Genomic DNA, 18,015 nt, shown 5'->3' with positions numbered 1-18,015 from the left:
CAGGGCGGGCACAGCGGCTTCCCCGCCTCGGGGCGGTGCCGCGCCTCCCGGCCTCGCGTCTCCCCGCCGGCCGCCCGCCCGCCCTCTCGGAGCCCAGGCCGCCGCCATGTCTTCCGGGGCCAGCGTGAGCGCCTTGCAGCGCCTGGTGGAGCAGCTCAAGCTGGAGGCCGGCGTGGAGAGGATCAAGGTGAGGCCGGCGCCTGGCCGCGGGCGCGGAGGCCGCCCCGTCCCGCCCGCTCCCGCCCCGTCCCGCCGTCCGCGGGCCGGAGAGGAGCAGGCCGCTCCCGGGCGGAGGGCTGCGGAGCCGACCCCCGCGCTAGCCGGGGAGCCTGCCGCGGTGGGCGGCCCCGAGGACGGCGCCCGGCCTGGCTCGCGCGGCCCGGCCTCTGTGGGTGCGAGTCCGCGCAGGGCCGGGCCCGGACCCCAGCGCCCGGGAGAGGCGGCGGCGCGGGGACCCGAGAGGGAGGCCGGGTCTGGGGGCGCCGGGGAGAAGCTCCTGTCTCCGCGAGAGCTGTCCGGGACCGAGCGCCCCGGGGCGGTCAAGTTTTCAGTGATACGGACACTGACTCGGGGTGCGGGAGAGACGCCAGGACACCAGGAATGGGGGCAACTGGCCGGTGGCCTCCCCTCCCCGAACTCGGCTGGTGAGGGAGGATGGGGTCTAGAGCTGCGGAGGCGACTGCATGGAAGGGCCTCGGTGATGGGTTGATAGGATGCGAGGGGAGGAGGGCGCTGCTCGGGCTCCTGGCCTGGTAACGGGATGGATGGCGTGGCCATTCGCCACGGTAGCGGGGAGAGATGGTGCGTTCAGTTTCGGATACGTGGACCTTTGCAGGGATGCCCGGGAGGTGTTTGACTGCCTTGGCCGAAGCTCAGAGAACAAAGCTGAAAGACCGTAGGGGGGTGAAAACTGAAGTTACCCGAGCGTGGAACCCAGGGACCCGCTGAAGGAGATGGCTGTCAGAAGAGAAGCGAGAGAAAGCCAGGGTACTGGAGCGAGGAAGGGGAGGTTATAAAAAACTGGCGCCTTAGTCCAACGTGTCCAGTGTTTAGTCACTTGATAAAAAGCCTCTGGTGTGTAATTGTGTTTAGCAACTAGTATATAGCATTATTTGTAGAATGTGTGTGTGAATGAATGAACGCTACTGTGGTACTCGGTGCACCTGATCGAGCCTTTACTCCGGACCACGCCCTATTCTGTGTGCTGAGAATATGGTGATTCCTTGGGGGAAGGTAAATAATAAACATATTAACCAGTGAATTAAGTAACTTCAGAAAGTGATGTGAAGATTATATACAAGATAAAGAGGCAGTTGTGGAATACAAAGGAGGCTTCAGTGACATACAGTTTTAGAAGCCAAATCTAAATTATAATAGGATAGGCAGACACTTTTGACACTTTTTGGGGAAAAAAAAAAATCTGGTTTTAAAGAGGAAACTTTTTTTTTTATTTTAGGAAATGAAAAGCTGTATTTTGAGGTTGAGAGGAAGGAACACACTGTATTTTTAGGTCAGGGGGAGAAACAAATGGAGGAGAGCTGGAGGTAGAGACAAGGAGTCTAAGGGTGCCTGGGATTGGAGGGACACCTTCTGAAATAAGAAAGGAGGAAGGATATGTGTAAACATATATATTTCCAGATAGAGGCCTAAGAAACTTGTATGATGACAAATGTCTTTGTGGAATAGGAGGCCGAGTTTTCTTCTGGGGCAGAAAAAAGGGGAACTAATGGAGTCACAAGAGCTGAGGATGGGGGAGAGAGAGCGCTGTGGGGAATGCCAGAGGACCCCCAGGAGACACATTCGGAGATTCTGAAGACCTAGCTACTGTGAGATTGATTGTCTTATTTTCCTTCTTCTTTTTCTTCTTTTGTCTCCAGCAGCATTTTGGCCACCCAGGCATCTGTGGTGAATGGTGGTTGATCCAAGTAGTGAGTTAGCAAGGGATTTTTGCCAGAAAGATAGAAATGGGAGTGGAGAGCAAGGAGTCCGAGGGTCTGGCTAGAAGAAGGCTGAACCGAGAAGGAACAGAGCCAGCCTCCCTACGATGGGCCAGATGAAAAAGGAAGAGATGTTTCCCTTGAGATCAAAGAGCAGGTGTAGTGAGAAGGCAGGAAGCAGCGGGAGAGATTGTGATCAGAAGGTAGGATGTTGGAGTGTGAAATTTCAGATGCGGAGCAGTGTTGGCTGTAACTGTTGGTGTTGAGGAGAAGGTTGTTTGAGGAGAGGAGCTCAGGAAACGGAAACTAGGATTGCTGGAAATGTTGAGGATGATGTTGGGGCCTGAGATGGAAAGAAAAACTGTGAGCTAGATGTCTGCCTATCTTGGGAAGTAGCTGGGGGAGGTATTCTTATCTACATTTTAAAAATAGTTACAGGTGATGAAACTAAGGCCTGGAGAAGTCAAATGACTTGCTCAAAGTCACGCAGCTTCTTTGTGGGGTGTCCTCATGGGAGTATGGTTTAGGGTGCTTGGCAGCATTTTTCTCAGGCAGCACCTTAGGGAGTCACAACCATCCAGGGTCTCTGGTCTGCCTCATTTCAGGGCTCAGTGACGGATGGATTCATTCAGAGATGTCTTTTCTTTCGCAGACTTGCTAACTGGTAAATAAAGCAGAATACTGGTTTTGTAGCATTTGATGGAAGGTACCCCTTGCCATTGATTGGAATGCTCAGTATCCTTCCAAGGACCCTTACTTGCTTTGGAGAAGTCTCTCAGAAGTTGATGGGTCAGCCTGGACTCAGACCAAGGAAAGAGATATGATTTGAGTGGGGATTAGCCCACTTCAGCTGAGAGGATACAACTTATAAGGGTTGGGCTTACACTCTCCCAGGCCAGAGTCTCTGCCCCTTGAAAGTGCAAGAGAAATACCTACCACTTAATTCTTCTCTTATTTTCTTTGCATATCCTCCACCTTAACTTTTTGACTATATTCTTTAGGCTGGCATCTAGTTAGTCCCACTTTTCTGGGTGTCTTAGGAGATTGTCTCTTTCCACCCATCATGTGTAGAGTTCCCCTGTTCCCTCTGAAGGAGACATAATTAGCATGAGCATAATTGGTTCCAGATTTCTTTTGAATTAACAACTTATGAGAATTCCTTGGACAGCAAGGAAATCAAACCAGTCAGTCCTAAAGGAAATCTATCCTGAATGTTCGTTGGAAGGATTGATACTGAAATTCCATTATTTTGGCCACCTGATGCAAAGAGCTGACTCATTGGAAAAGTGATGTATGTGCATTAACTCATTTAATTATTACATCAACTCACTGAGGTAGGCACTATTACAAATACATTTCCCAGGTGAGAAGTAATGTGCCAGAGGCTGCACTCTTGACCAGTAAGCTATTCTGCTTCAAAAGCATGATGGAGGAACCTCATCACTTGCTTTGAGCAGACTGGATAAGGCTCCACCAAGCCTTGTAAATATTAAAACAGTCTGTCACATGGCAAATCTGGATATATCAATGTGTGGTTTATAAGTGAAAATGTGTAAAGGGCACATTAGGATAAGCTACTTCTTTATACTTTGTCTCAAAACCAGGATTCTATATAGGTGAAAAATATGTTTTATCTTTCCTTGGTTGAATAAGCCGCTAAGACAAAAAGGCCCTAAATCACAGTTCATAGGAGTTGTAACTTTCCCTCTTTGGAGTTCAATTATTAGAACTTGCAGCAAAAAGAGACTCTTGGAGGTTGTAGAAAGTGTGACCTTTATCAAGTTGTACAATCATTTTTCAGAGTTTCAAGTGACTGCTGGATGGATCTGGCTGTGAGCAGCATATCAAGAGCTCTTGTCCCTTTGTTGCAGGTCTCTCAGGCGGCTGCAGAGCTTCAACAATACTGCATGCAGAATGCCTGCAAGGATGCCCTGCTGGTGGGTGTCCCAGCTGGAAGCAACCCCTTTCGGGAGCCCAGATCCTGTGCCTTACTCTGAAGACTGGTGAGTAATGATACCCCAGGCCATCTGGGGGCCAGGGGTTATCCTGGGGCTTCCCAAAGGACTTGGGCAACTGAGTTTTACATTTCTACTGTTCTTGAGGGAATTAAAATAAATCCCAGCAAAATGCACAGCTTTACCTGAAGGGTGACTAATCTGCCTGCTTGTGGAATACATCTAATTAGGAGAGCCTCAATCCCCTTGTACGAACTCACCAGATAATATCCTTATTTACTTAAGCTTTTGAACTGACGGGGCCAGCAGTAATTTCTTGTCCTTAACACCGTCTCCTCTGTCCTTACACCATCCTGGACTTGTGATGTTGCTTGGTGCTATCAACTGACTCGTTACTCTTGGGACTAAGGACTCTGCAGAGGAGACTCATTCCTGCTACCAGCTGTGATTTCTTTCCTAGAGGCTTTCAGAATGTATTTCTGTGTATTAATGGAGGAACAAATGTAGTGACTGGGCCAAGTGTGAGTAGGGTTAAAAGAGCCTTAAAAATGTATTCTTGAAATGAAAACACCTCTTTAAAGGGTAGCCTACATTTCCTGGGTTCTAATGTGTTGTATGGGGTCTCAATTCATATTTTCACTTTTCTTTTTTGTAAAGAGGTCAGGGCATAAATTATTAGTCTTTTGGGGCCAATATATTTCAAGTTACATATTCTCAGGAGTGTTTATGGGTTCTCCAGGTGGCGCAGTGGTAAAGAATCCGTCTGCCAATGCAGGAGATGCAGTTTCGATCCCTGATCTGGGAAGACCCCCTGGAGTAGGAAATGGCAATCGCTCCAATGTTCTTGCCTGGAAAATTCCATGAACAGACAGAGGAGCCTGGCAGGCTACAGTCCATGGACTCACAAAGAGTCAGACACAACTGAGTGACTGAGTGCACACACATACACAAGGGGTGTTTATACAGGAAGTAATCATCTTAGATCTTTTTTCATATACTTGAAAAGGAAATTATTCATGTTAACAAAAAGGAAGTAATAATACTATTAGGTGCTATTGTATCTTTTAATGGAAAATGTCTACATTTATGATATTAAAATAATAGTCTTATGTTGGCATAGCATTTGTCTTTTTACAAAGCACTTTCGTGGGTATTACTCATTCAATGGTGTGGTTTGGATTTTCTGATATTAACCTGTTACTTTCTACTTTGAGAACCCTAAAGTGACCTATGAAATAATGACTAGTTAATTTTATGTATAAATCTTACTAAGTGAAAACCTACCAAATTTTTTTTACAGTAGAGAAGAAGTTCGCTGAAGGATGCTTTCAAGCACAAACTGATGAATGACTGCCTCCAAATTTCAAGAAAACACTTCTCTAACCACATGACTTCTAGATATTTCACAGGACCTTTCCTGTGACCTGGTCCTTTAGCCAACATTCTACAGAAATTGATGTTTCTACTCAAATAAGGAAACTGGGTGAAGGTGTAGATTTTAAATAATAATGGCCGGATTCTTTGTTGAAGTGCTTTATACTTAAACAAAAACCTTACCACCAAATATACCAAAATACACTTCTTTCATTAAGTGAATTACTAGTGTTTCTATGCCTGGAATGTTATGTATGTTTTATTTACTAGATGTTTACATTTTGGGAAGGAAAACAGTATTCTTTGTTAAAAAATTGAATATTTGTAATTGCTGTTCCCAACTAAGATCTTTATACCATAACAAAATTTGTTATTTTCTCATGAATTTATAATTTCTAAATGAAGACATGCAAGTGTAAAATTGGGGGAAGAATGGGCTTTGTTAATCAAATGATGTCTTGATTTTTCTAAATGAGGAGATTGTTTTATTTTCAACACTAAGCATGGGATCTCTTTCTTAGCAACCTTGTTTGAAAAGATGAATGTTGTTTTCTGTATGAGACTGCCCCATCCTGTATATGAAGCAGATTTGATCTTCGTCTTCTTAAGTTCCTCTACTTGATAGGGGTGGTTTTACTTAAAAAAAATACTAAATTATTTCATATTTAATGTGATCTACAGAGCATTGCAAATGATTTTTAAAAAGTAATGTGAAAATATGACAACCTAAATGAATTTTTAATGTCACAGGTGTATTATTTTGATGATGTGCCTTTGATTTAATTTGGGACACTTAAAAAAATACTTTATTTGTGTTTGTTTTAATCTTTGAAGAACTTGGAAATAAAATTTCTGCTTAATTTCTACTAACAACAGCAATATTTTATGTCTGATTTTGTTTTAAGGCTTCATAGATTTTGTTTGCTTGGGTGATTGAGTGCTGAAAGTGGGAAGTGAAGTTTTGTGTACAAGTCCTTGTAGAATTTTGTGAAAAAATAGGTATAATATGCAGAAATATCTCAACTGGCAAATTTGCTCTTTGAGATAGCTATGTATTCTTGTTCACTCGCTAAGTCATGTCCAACTCTGGAACCCCATGGACTGCAGCATGGCCTGGCTTCGCTGTCCTTCACTATCTCCTAAGTTTGCTCAATGTCCACTGAGTCAGTGGAGCCATCCAACCATCTCATCCTCTTTGGTCCCCTTCTCCTCCTGCCTTCACTCTTTCCCAGCATCAGGGTCTTTTCCAATGAGTTGGCTGTTTGAATCAGGTGGCTAAAGTATTGGAGCTTCAGCTTTAGCATCAGTCCTTCCAGTGAATATTCAGCATTGATTTCCTTTAGGATTGAGTGGTTTAATCTCCTTGCTGTCCAAGGGACTTTCAAGAGTCTTCTCCAGCATCACAATTCAAAGGCATCAGTTTTTCAGCGCTCAGCCTTCTTTATGGCTCAGCTGTCACATCCATACTGGAAAAACCAAAGCTTTGACTATATGGACCTTTGTTGTCAAAGTGATGTCTTTACTTTTTAATACACTGTCTAGCTATGGATAAATCTATAGGTAAATGGGGATATCTTTGAACATAAGTAGTGTTACAGTAGAGAATGTAGAAGTCATTAGTTGGAACTCCTTTAACTTCCAGCCACTAAACTTCCAAATCTAAGTGATCTAAATCCCTTCCATTGGATCAAAATTCAGATGTCCCTTTTCTAACCCACTTACTCATTCTGTAGATCTGTTTCATCTTCTATGAAGTGTCATATTATCGGTTGTCCTTTCTTTCCTTTATCTTCAACTTCTCTGTTGGATTCCTTTTATTAGCATTTAAACATTTTCTGTTCTCCATCTTAACAACAATAAGCATTTAGAAAAAGTCTCCATTAAAAAACACATTTTCAGTTATAAAAGATGAGTTGGCCTTAGAGATCTACTGTTCAGCACAGTGCCTATAGTTAACAGTGCTGTACCATATACTTTAAAATTTGCTAAGAGGATAAAATTTATGTAAATTGTTCTTATCACAAAAATAATAAGGCAGAAGGAAACTTTTGGAAGTGATGGGTAAGTTTATGGCATAGATTGTGTTGTGGTTTCATAGGTATATACTTATCTCCAAACTCATTAAGTTGTATACATTAATTATGTACAGCTTTTGATGTGTTGGAAAAAAAAAAACAAAAACACCTCTTGATTTCATTTTCCCTTTGGCAAAAACTTGGTAAGATAGTACAGGAAAAATATAGACATCTCACATATGAATATAGTTGTGTCTTAAATGTATCCCATTTCTACTTTAATGACAAAGCTATAAAAAATACTTGAGAATACATTTAACAAAAGTGCAAGAATCAAAGGAAAATTTTACCAATGTTTATAGAACGGAATCTAAAATTTCAGGATTATAGGACGATGTCATTAAAATGCAATCTTACTAAAATTTATGTAGATTTATTGGAATTCCTTTTTTATCTTTTAAGGGAAGCTGGTTAAAATAACTGAAAGTTTATATGGAAAATCAAGTGTCCAAGAATAGCTTTTAAAACTCTGTGTGTGTGTGAGTGTGTATAAAACATGGGAAGGTAAAACTTGCCTTACCAGGTACTAGCTTACTTTGAAACTGCTGAATCAAAATGATATGACTTAAAAAAAAAACAAATTCAAAATAATATTATTGTGGTCCTAGGAATAGACAACTAGATGATTGAATTGATCATAATAGTACAGAAGTAGGCCTGACTCTTTTTTCTTTTTCCTATTCAAGGGAAAGTATAATTAAACAAATGGTGCTGGCATTACTGGCTATCCATTCAGAAGGAAATAAAAATTGGGCCTGTATTATACTCTGTAAAAAAATTCCACATAGGTTAAAGAAAGGTGATACAAAGGCATCAGAAGAAAAGTTAGACTAGTTGTGTAACTTCAGGGTAAAAGAGAGCTTCCTAAAAAAAAGCAGGAAACCCAGAAATCAAAAAAGAGAAGAGGTGTATACTTGATCAAATTAAATTTAAACAATTTAAATAAACAAGCAATTTAAATAGATAAGTATGAAATCTAAAATCCTTGTATAGTAAAAACAATAAACCAAATAAAAAAGCAAAAGCAGAACACGTATTTTTCAGCTTTCATTTTGGATTGCTACAGTTTGCACTCCCCATCCCCACCAACCCAGGCTAGTCCCACTTAAAATTGTTGGATTGTTTGCTTTAGGCAGGCTTATTATTGGGGGAGAAAAACCAGGCTCTTAATGTGAGGGGCAGAGTGGGACACCCTGGTGTTTATGCCCAGTTGTATGCAGAGTCTCAGTGGCAAGGGAAGGAGTATCTTACCTCCCCCTACAATTGCAAGGGGCAGCTGATGTTCTGATGAGTCTAACAGTTTGGGCTGGGCCTGGGAACCTGGGGGTAAAGCCACTCAAAGGTCCTCAGGGGTGAGCATCACAACTACCAGTCATAGATCTACGTTTGGGCAAGTAACTCCCCTTCAAAATTAAAAAAAGAAACCTCATGGGGAAATGCTCTCAGAGAAAGAATGGAGGTTTCCATGGTAAGAGACTGGGAAGTTGGGACTATTCTAAATAATTTCATGTGATGTGGTGTTTGGGAGAGGACCTTGGAGGCTGGACTGACACTTGTAAGCCCCTAACAAGGGCCTTTCCAGACCCTTCAGGCTTCTATGGACCAACCCAACTGCTTCAGATAGTGCTGAAGCAGAGCTCATTTACTTTATTCTCTTTCCTAGGGTACCAACACATGACCTGCCTCTCAATAATACCTCTGATAATGGGATTCCCAGGTGGCACAGTGGTGAAGAATCCACCTGCCAATGCTGGAGACTCGGGTTAGATCCCTGGGTCAGTAATATTCCCTGAAGGAGGAAATGGCTACCTGCTCCAGAATTCTTGCCTCTGATGGGCAACAGCACAAGAGGCTGCTCCAGGCCCAGGCAGAGTGAATGTGTCCTTAAACACCAAGCATCACTGAGAAATGCAGGCAGGCGGGCTCAGGTGCTTTCACTGCGTTTGGTGAGGAGGCAGAAGGGGGTGTGTTGATAGCTTGGCCTAAGCTTGCCTCAGTCTAGTGCGCTGAACAAAGTCCTTTCCTCTGCAAGCTGATTAAAGATGGGATCAAGGAGATCTGCAAGCTGGGAAGACAGCCTTACCTTGGTTTAGGAGCAAACCTGCTGAAACTTTAAAAAGTACGATAGAAATTCGAATAAAATTTCCAGAAATAGTTTCTCTTTGAAGTCTCTACCCTCCACATATTCAAGCAAAACCAAACATCTTATATATAAATAAAAGTGTAGTAAAAGAGTAAGAGAGTTGATTTAAAGTCGAGCCTGTTTCAAAAAGGAGAATGTGTATCAAACACTGAAGAGAAATCAAGTGAGGTGATGTCTGAATGTCCATTGGATCTCAGAAGGTAGAAATCAGTTTTGGTAGTAATAGGGTGACCATTTCAGAAGTCAGGAAAGAGACAGGAAGAGTACACCTATGGTCTTCAACCATTTTTGCTAAAATGATGTTCACAGTCCATGTACCTCCATTTTGCTGGTGGTGGTAGCTTAGTCGCTAAGTCATGTCCAACTCTTGGTGGACATGGACTGTAGCCTGCCAGGCTCCTCTATCCATAGGATTTCCCAGGCAAGAAAACTGGAGTGGGTTGCCATTTCCTTCTCCAGGGGATCTACTTGACCCAGGGATCGAACCCACATTGCTTGTATAGCTGGTGGATTCTTTACCACTGAGTCACCAGAGATTTCCATACCTCCGTTTTAGAGACATATAAAAGTTTCATTATAACTCTAAGTAGCTGCCAAGAATAAAATTTTATTAGAAATGTTGACATTTTAAAATAAAGCATCTTTCTCTTAAATGTATTCAATGGAATATAATTACTATAGTAATTAGAAACCTACAGTCATCCATTTAAAAATATACCAACTATCCTCTCCAATCATACAGGGAAGCATTATTTTTCCCATATACTGACACTTGATATTATGAATTCTCAAAAATTTTGCTGATCTGATAGGTGAAAAAATAGTAGCTTATTGTTTTAATATGCATTTGTCTGATAAATAATGAAGCTACATACCGTTTCAAATATGTTCCCAGCTATTTTTGTTTCTTCCGTGAAATATCTATTCAAATTTTGCCCAATTTTCTATTACGTTGTCTTTTGCCTATCAATTTGTAGGAATTCGTTGTATATTAGGAATGTAAGCCCTTGTGCTATCGTGTGGGTAGCAAATGTTTTCTCTTAGTGATTTGTTTGAATATTTCGTTTGTGAAGACAACATTTTGATTGGAAGTTCTCTAACTTCAATTTTTCCCTAGATTTTAAGTTGGTGGTGGAGGGTGGACTATGGTGATCTTCACTTCTGAACTCAGAAGGTCAGACTGAGATGGAAGCTCCTTTCAAACACTTGCTGGAGGCAGCGGGCCTTTGAGGAGACAGCAAAATAACCCTTTATATACATCCAATAAGGTTTTCTGCCTCTCTTTAAAAAAAGGGCTCAAAATATTTAGGTGAACTGGGGAGATATTTGGATCTTATAATAATATTTTGCTAATTAGAATACTTATAAAGTAGAATATATATTACGAAAATTTAATATAGGAACATCAAGAACATCTAAGAACAATTGCATTTTCTTTGATATATGATCAAATCTAAATAATTTTATTACTGGTTTATCATAAAAAAAAAACAACGAAATGTGGCATGCAGCACTATTCTTTCTTTCAAAAAAACCTCAGACGAGTTTGTCCGTCAAGTCTACCAGGGACTTTTTCATACACAAGACGTTGTTTTTTGAATTGCGGTAGTTGTAAGCACATGAAATCTGTTAAAAGGAAAAAAAGAAAACCATTTTATTTCTGATAATAGTAAGTGTAGCTATTTTTTTCTCAAATGCTCAGGTGGATCTTCTCTCTTTATCATCTATTTACAGTGTTGAAATTTCCAAACTGAGATAAAAAGTGACTATTAAAAATTAAATTTTTAGCATAAATGTGCCTATTCTTAAAGGCCTGATACTAATTAGTGTAAGATACATGTATGTGTACGTTCATGCCTTGCACAAATAATTAAATCTCCCTGGATTTAAGACTCTTGCTTTTAAGTTTTCCTTCATTAAGTCTGTTTCTTAGTGCATATCTGTAATGTTGAGGAATTTATCCTGAGCTCTGATCATGTATAGACTCACCTTTCAAGACTGTGTTAGATATGACATAATTTGAAATATTCTAGATTTGGATACTTGCAGAGGTTGATTGATTAAATTAATAAAAAGAGAGACTAAAATATTTAGAATGGTAGTAATTATTCCCAGCAATGTAGTTTCATAATAGCAAGTGCTGGGTACCTTTTGAGCAAATTTAAAAGGCATTGCAGTAGATAGTTATTATCACAGAGACCACAAATATACATTCAAGACAAATGGAAAATTATCTTGATGTTATACCAATAGCTCTGGACAAATTTATGTCAGAACTTGACAGAGTACAAATAAAGAACACAATAAGTTAATTGCATTTGAATGTAGATATGAAAATCAAATAATAAATAGTAACCATATTCAATAGCATATTTTAAAAAATCACTCCTTAAAAGCCAATTAGGTTTATCAGACAAATGACATAAATGATTGATTATTAGTATACCTATAAATGTTGACTGATATTAATGTCAAGAGAGAAAACATTTTGATTTTCCCCAATAGGAACCAAAAAATGTTTGAATAAAATTCAGCATTTATTTCTTGCAAAAGTTCTTACAAAACTAGGGAAAGAATATTTTCCCTTAAAATCAAGAAAAAACAAATTATGACTATTTATGGGACCAAATCTAAATTTTGTGAATTCTAGAACTTATATGGTTTGGGGATTCTCTTTTAATAAAACAAGGAATTTAAGATTCTTTGGCACCCTTTGGCCTCACAAAATGGTCTGTGCAAAAGAGGAGTTCTGAAACTTCCAGCTTCTCCTTTCTGTTTTTTTCCCATCATAGTAAGGCCATCTTTGTATAGCCATCAGAACTTAATATTTTGTTTTAAATGCTCAGACCAATGCAATAAGAAATACATAAAAGGTATAATAACCAAAAATGGGAAAATAAAATTGTCCTTTTAAAAACTGATATGATTAAATATTCAAAAATGTCAATTGGAAAATAGAGAGCCAATAGTAGTATCTATTTAATAGGACTAACAGAATTAAATAATCCACATAAAGTGAATGTAATAAACTTTTAATAAATATTAGCTCATAAAATATTCCCAGCTTGACAAAGAGGCCACTTTTCTAATTGGCTAATTTCTGTACTTAATTTTTGTTACTTTAAGCCTTCAGCTTGACTTAGATTTGTTCTGTGTTTTTATTTTTTTTAATTAATTTATTTTTTATTGAAGGATAATTGCTTTACAGAATTTTGCTGTTTTCTGTCAAACCTCAACATAAATCAGCCATAACTTCTTCAGTTAAATGCTTAGTTCATCTAAAGCTACAAGATATTGACATAATTTCTTTGCATTTATTTTCTTAAAAGTCTATAATTAGAATTTTTATTTTTTTGATGCCAAAGTTATTGAAGATTCTTAAGTGTAGTAATTAAAACAATTTTTTTTAAAATTTGGAGATGATTCTATCTTTTAAAATTACTTTAGAGTATAGTTTTATTAACTATTGAATCATGTTACCTGTTAATGAGTTGTTGTCTCCTGAGTTAGATGAAGGCTCAGAGCGCGTTTTCTGTCCTAAACATTTTCCAGCTCTTTGGTAGAAATAAAGACTGTTGAATTCTTTTTGATTTACATTAGAATCAGAAGCACAGGATAAATCCAAACTGGGGACAGATGGTAATTCTTTCCAGAAAGTCTTTTTAGTCCCAGCATTTGGACTTTCACAGATGAAGCCTTCTAAGTCATCTGACTGATATTTTTGCTGATTAATGAATAAATTATCTTTCTGAGAGTACCATTTGTCACATGTACTTTGCTCTGCTCCACACTGTAAGTTGAATGAATGATTCTGTTGTTCCCATACATTTCTCTTAAAGTTCCAATGAAGAGGAGGTTGAGAACCCTCAAGTGAAAAGACAGGAGCTGACAATTCTTTTTTTATAGGTCCTTTTTTTTCATGTGTTCCCTTTTTCTGATAATTTATAAAGTGAGGGGTGACTTTCTCCTGAGTGTCAATTGGTGATATTATAGTTTCATAATTCATTTCTGTTAGACCCAAAGAAAAGACATCTGACTCTGAATCATTCTGGTTCAGAAAAGAATTACCAGACAGATTCCTTGCTTCTATATTAGTCAGAAAAGAATTATTCTGTACCATGTTAGGGTTACAACTAGACTCTTTCCAATGGCTGGTCTGATTGTAAGAACTCACAGATGGTAAAATGCCTGGCATTTCTTTTAATTCCATAAGGGAAGAGTTATAATTTGAAGCACTGTTGATGTCTTCCGGTACTCTCTCTCCTAAATTTGAATATTGATAATTATTATGTTCTTGAATGACAGAATCTGAAGATGCAGAAGCTGAACTCTGAGAAGTAAAGGTTCTAGTCTGATCCCTGTTTTCCCGAGGTGATGAAATTTGAGGTGATTTTGTTATGGAAGGACTAATCTTGAATAAGGAAGTGATGCCACAAAAATGCTACAAAATTTATAAAGTTAATTAATATAATAAATATGCAACATAAAAATCCATCAAGTAAATATAAATAATGATGCTTAACTATATGGAAATAAGGAAAAATATAAATAAGTAGTCCATTCAAAGATATTATATTGATCTATGAGAACAGAACATAATTTGGCTCCCATTAACAGAAAAACTTATTGTAATTTGCATCTATTTCCTAATCAATTAAGATAGAATTTTTAGTAACACATGTTATCTATGAATACCATTTCCTTCATAAAAATTAAAGATACTTACTGATAGGTCTAAAGTTCTCTTTAACTACTACTATAATGAAGGAACCAGAACTGTTTGGAAGAGATGATGAAAACACATTAGAGTGTGTAATTGAATATCTGTGGGCATAATAACACTTCAAAATGATCTGAAATGTGATAAATGATTTGTACAGAATTATAACTTTAAAATGTATAATGTAGTTGACAACCAGTAAGAATTCTATATGAAATTTAGCTTAAGTAGATTATTTCTTTGCTCTCTGAAGTCCAAAATAAACTTGGATACCTTCATTTTGAAAACCATTATGGTGAAAATAGATACTCAAATGCAAAGCAAATAGACTCATAGAAGAATACGTATTTCAAATAACTAACCTTTAACACTTTTTCTGGAACTTCAGGTAGGAGTTCCTGAAGTTGACAAAGAGTTGCTAACAATATCCAGTTCAGTGAAGGTCCTTTATATAACATGAGCTGAGCCACCAATGGAGTAATACTTGGAAAATCAAGTAAGTACATTTCTTCCTAGAAAAAAGTTTAAGGAATAATCAGAAGTGGTCTTTTTACTCTGCTCACTCCAGTAGATTAAAATTGATGTCATTGTACCTACCACTCAATTTGAGATGCTTGGGGAAAAAAGTATGGCCAGGAGGGAAAGAAATTTGTCTGTCAATAAAGATTCTAACACCCAGAAATGGGGAGGATCTTAAAGTTCATTCAGTCTAACCACTCATCCAAAGTGATTCATTATAGTTCATATCCTTCAAATGACAATTGTTATCTAATGATAGCTCTTCTAATGAGAAACCTTTTAGGGGACTTCATCATATAGCTCAAGGTTTTTTCAGCTCTCTCTTTGTAAACTGTATGCCATCATAGTTTGGTTAAGATAAACCATGTGTATGATGTCTTAACAGATATTATAATTTCAGAAAAGGCTTATCGTGAAGAGTACAGGAAGAACTTCTAACTAAGTCTAAAAGTTTATGTTTTCAGAAAGATCTCATAAATGTCTAGAAATGTAGCAGCCACATTTATTATTAAATTCCTTTTTTTTCTGGGTTACATTGACTTTTTGTACCTTCTTTGATTTTATCAAATGACAGACATGTTAGTAGATTGGACATGGCTTGGTAGGAAGGAAATTGCATATACATACACACAAAAATGTTCTAATCATACCCATACTTGCTGATAGTACTATCTTCTGTTTATGCATATAAAAGTCCTGTGATTTAATATATATGAATATTTTATTTGTCTTATAATTTAATTTTTTGAGTAGGTAAAACAGTCACATGGTTCAAAATTCAAAAGGACTAAAAGGTATATAGTAAAAAGTCCCATTCCTTCTCTACTACCTCAGTTTTCTATAGAGATAATCAATGATATCATTTTGTGGTATCTTTCCAGAGATATTTTATTCATTTATAAATGAATACATATAAATATTAATTTCCCTCTTTCTTACACAAATGGTAGTATACTGGATGCTCTGAACTGCAACTTTTACATTTCATTTAATATATTTTGAAAGTCATTCCATGTTAATACATAATGATCTCCATTCTCTTTCCATGATTTTAGGATTTGAATATATTTAAAAATAAGGTAACAGAAACACTAGGTTGGTATAAGAACCTGGAAATATTTATGCTTAAGCAAAAGGAATTTCTAAAAATTAACTACTTAATCTTGTAACTATTTCATAACTCTACTTTCACTTTGAATTATATAATTGAATTACTGATGAATCACGGAATGATAGAATTGTGCAATTCTCATATCTACTATTCCTGAATGTTTAAATGTAGGAATTAGAAAAATTATTATATTCTTAAAATATTAGACATTGAAGCCATTAGGTCACCCTATAACAAGTTTATTTTGAAAGTTCATGAAATAAGATCCCATTAAAATAGTTCTATGAAGTTGAAAAATACTCATAGTTCTGGAAAATTGTCTAAATAAATGTTGCACATTATGGCATATTGTTACATATGCTAATGCAAGCATGATAGAACAAGAAAATGCTACCAGAAAGAGAATTCAAGTACATATATTTATATTTGCTCTGCAAATCTCTAATTTATATGTTAGGAAATGAACCTTAGATGGTGCAACTTTAAGCCAGGACTTATCCAACCATTCATGAGGATCTCTCTTCGAGGTCATTAAATTGTGGTCAGCAATTTGTCGAATCATCAGTGCAGTCTCTTCCACTCCTGGGGCAATTATAAGCTAAAATATATTTTTTATGTTAGATTACAGGGAATACTAGGAAGCAAAACATATCATTCAAAAATTGTTTACAACTTGAAGAAACAAAACCCCAGTAGATTCTAATCTTTGAACACTATTTTGGACTACAAAGAAAGCTGAGCGCCGAAGAATTGATGCTTTTGAACTGTGATGTTGGAGAAGACTCTTGAGAGTCCCCTGGACTGCAAGGAGATCCAACCAGTCCATCCTAAAGGAGATCAGTCCTGGGTGTTCATTGGAAGGACTGATGTTGAAGCTGAAACTCCAGTACTTTGGCCACCTGATGCGAAGAGCTGACTCATTTGAAAAGACCCTGATGCTAGGAAAGATTGAAGGCGGGAGGAGAAGGGGACGACAGAGGATGAGATGGTTGGATGGCATCACTGACTCAATGGACATGAGTTTGAGTAAACTCTGGGAGTTGGTGATGGACAGGGAGGCCTGGCGTGCTGCAGTCCATGGGGTTGCAAAGAGTCAGACATGACTGAGCGACTGAACTGAACTGAACTTAGATATAATTTACTAATTTATCTATGTAAAATTCAGGATGTTTCATTTGTGAGAATAAACAATTTATTTTCCATCCTTAAATATGATATCCTTATAGTTTCTAATTTTTGGAACTAAATTGTTTTTCTTCACTTCCATTTGGCATTTATTAGTATATTTGGTGTTTTGTTTCATCTGTATTAGAAGAAAAAGCAATTTGGATGTCACTAGTAATATTTAATATTTTGCTTTTTTGTAGGTTAAACCTAATAGTTCTCAAGTAAAAATAAGAATGAAAGATATAGTGCAAGATTGTTTAAAAACAAAATTGAAAAATAAGGATGTTTACAGCTTAATTTGATGTTGTATTCAAAAAGAAAAATATGTTTTGATTCAGAATGTTTTTTGGAATTGTTCATCCAATCATGGCTCACCTGATGGTAAGATACCCCTGCCAGTGTGTATGTGTTAAAACTGCACGCTCAGTCACTCAGTCGTGTCTGACTCTTTGTGACACTATGCACTATAGCCCTCCAGGCTCCTGTCTATGGTATTTCCCAGGCAAGAATACTGGAATGGGTTGCCATTTCCTCCTCCAGGGGGATCTTCCTGACCCAGAGACGGAATCTGCATCTCCTGCATTGGCAGGTGGATTCTTCACCACTGAGCCACCTGGGAAGTGTTAAACTTAACTCTAAAAGGAGTTTTTAAATATCCCCTACTTCCTGTCTGTCACTTAAGTTTTCCTCCATGTCCTTCTCTCTTCTGAAATGCCAGCATTTTCCTTCCGCTTTCATTTCTATTTTTATCTTCTTCATCTTTTGGATTTTGTTTACAGAAAGATAACTAATTCATGGGTTAGCAGTTTAAAGCAGATGGAGAATACTGCCCTAAACAATCATATCTTAATAATAAAAATATTCTGTCCAGTGGTGGAAACTTAAGAAACAAAGACTGTACCAACCTCACAAAAATAATTATGACATTTTCTTTTCTTTCACAAGAATAACAAATACAAAGCAATGGACATGAGTTTGAGCAAATTCCTGGAAATAGTGAAGGACAGGGAAGCT

General features: G+C 37.9%; 2 protein-coding genes and 1 long non-coding RNA gene across 4 annotated transcripts in view; 2 read left to right on the top strand and 1 right to left on the bottom strand.

The window, feature by feature from the left end:
* Positions 1-41: 41 nt before the first annotated feature.
* GNG10 (G protein subunit gamma 10) lies at positions 42-6,141 on the top strand. 2 transcript variants are annotated; one of them, XM_061163430.1, is made up of 3 exons: positions 42-187; positions 3,809-3,940; positions 5,193-6,141. In XM_061163430.1, the coding sequence occupies exons 1-2, from the start codon at positions 107-109 to the stop codon at positions 3,932-3,934; spliced, it is 207 nt and encodes a 68-aa protein (XP_061019413.1). In that variant the 5' UTR covers positions 42-106; the 3' UTR covers positions 3,935-3,940; positions 5,193-6,141. The 2 variants fall into 2 exon arrangements, with proteins under 2 accessions (XP_061019413.1, XP_061019414.1); XM_061163431.1 differs by lacking the exon at positions 5,193-6,141 and adding an exon at positions 4,632-4,902.
* Positions 6,142-10,169: 4,028 nt separating this feature from the next.
* SHOC1 (shortage in chiasmata 1) overlaps positions 10,170-18,015 on the bottom strand; it is an 88,345-nt gene continuing 80,499 nt past the window's right edge. The window contains exons 24-27 of the mRNA XM_061163427.1: positions 16,301-16,432; positions 14,567-14,716; positions 12,965-13,925; positions 10,170-11,110 (exon numbers count right to left, since the gene is read on the bottom strand). Coding sequence (XP_061019410.1) covers positions 11,010-11,110; positions 12,965-13,925; positions 14,567-14,716; positions 16,301-16,432 — 1,344 coding nt within the window. The 3' untranslated portion in view covers positions 10,170-11,009. The remainder of the gene's footprint in view (positions 11,111-12,964; positions 13,926-14,566; positions 14,717-16,300; positions 16,433-18,015) is intronic.
* On the top strand, positions 14,572-17,044 carry LOC133071106 (uncharacterized). Its single transcript, XR_009696354.1, has 2 exons — positions 14,572-14,700; positions 16,456-17,044. It is a non-coding gene; the product is annotated as an uncharacterized LOC133071106 (long non-coding RNA).

The sequence above is a fragment of the Dama dama genome, chromosome 16 (genome assembly GCF_033118175.1).
Source record: "Dama dama isolate Ldn47 chromosome 16, ASM3311817v1, whole genome shotgun sequence".
Lineage (NCBI taxonomy): Eukaryota > Metazoa > Chordata > Mammalia > Artiodactyla > Cervidae > Dama > Dama dama.
Note: the sequence above shows the minus strand (reverse complement) of the source record. Positions and strands in the feature narration are given on the sequence as shown.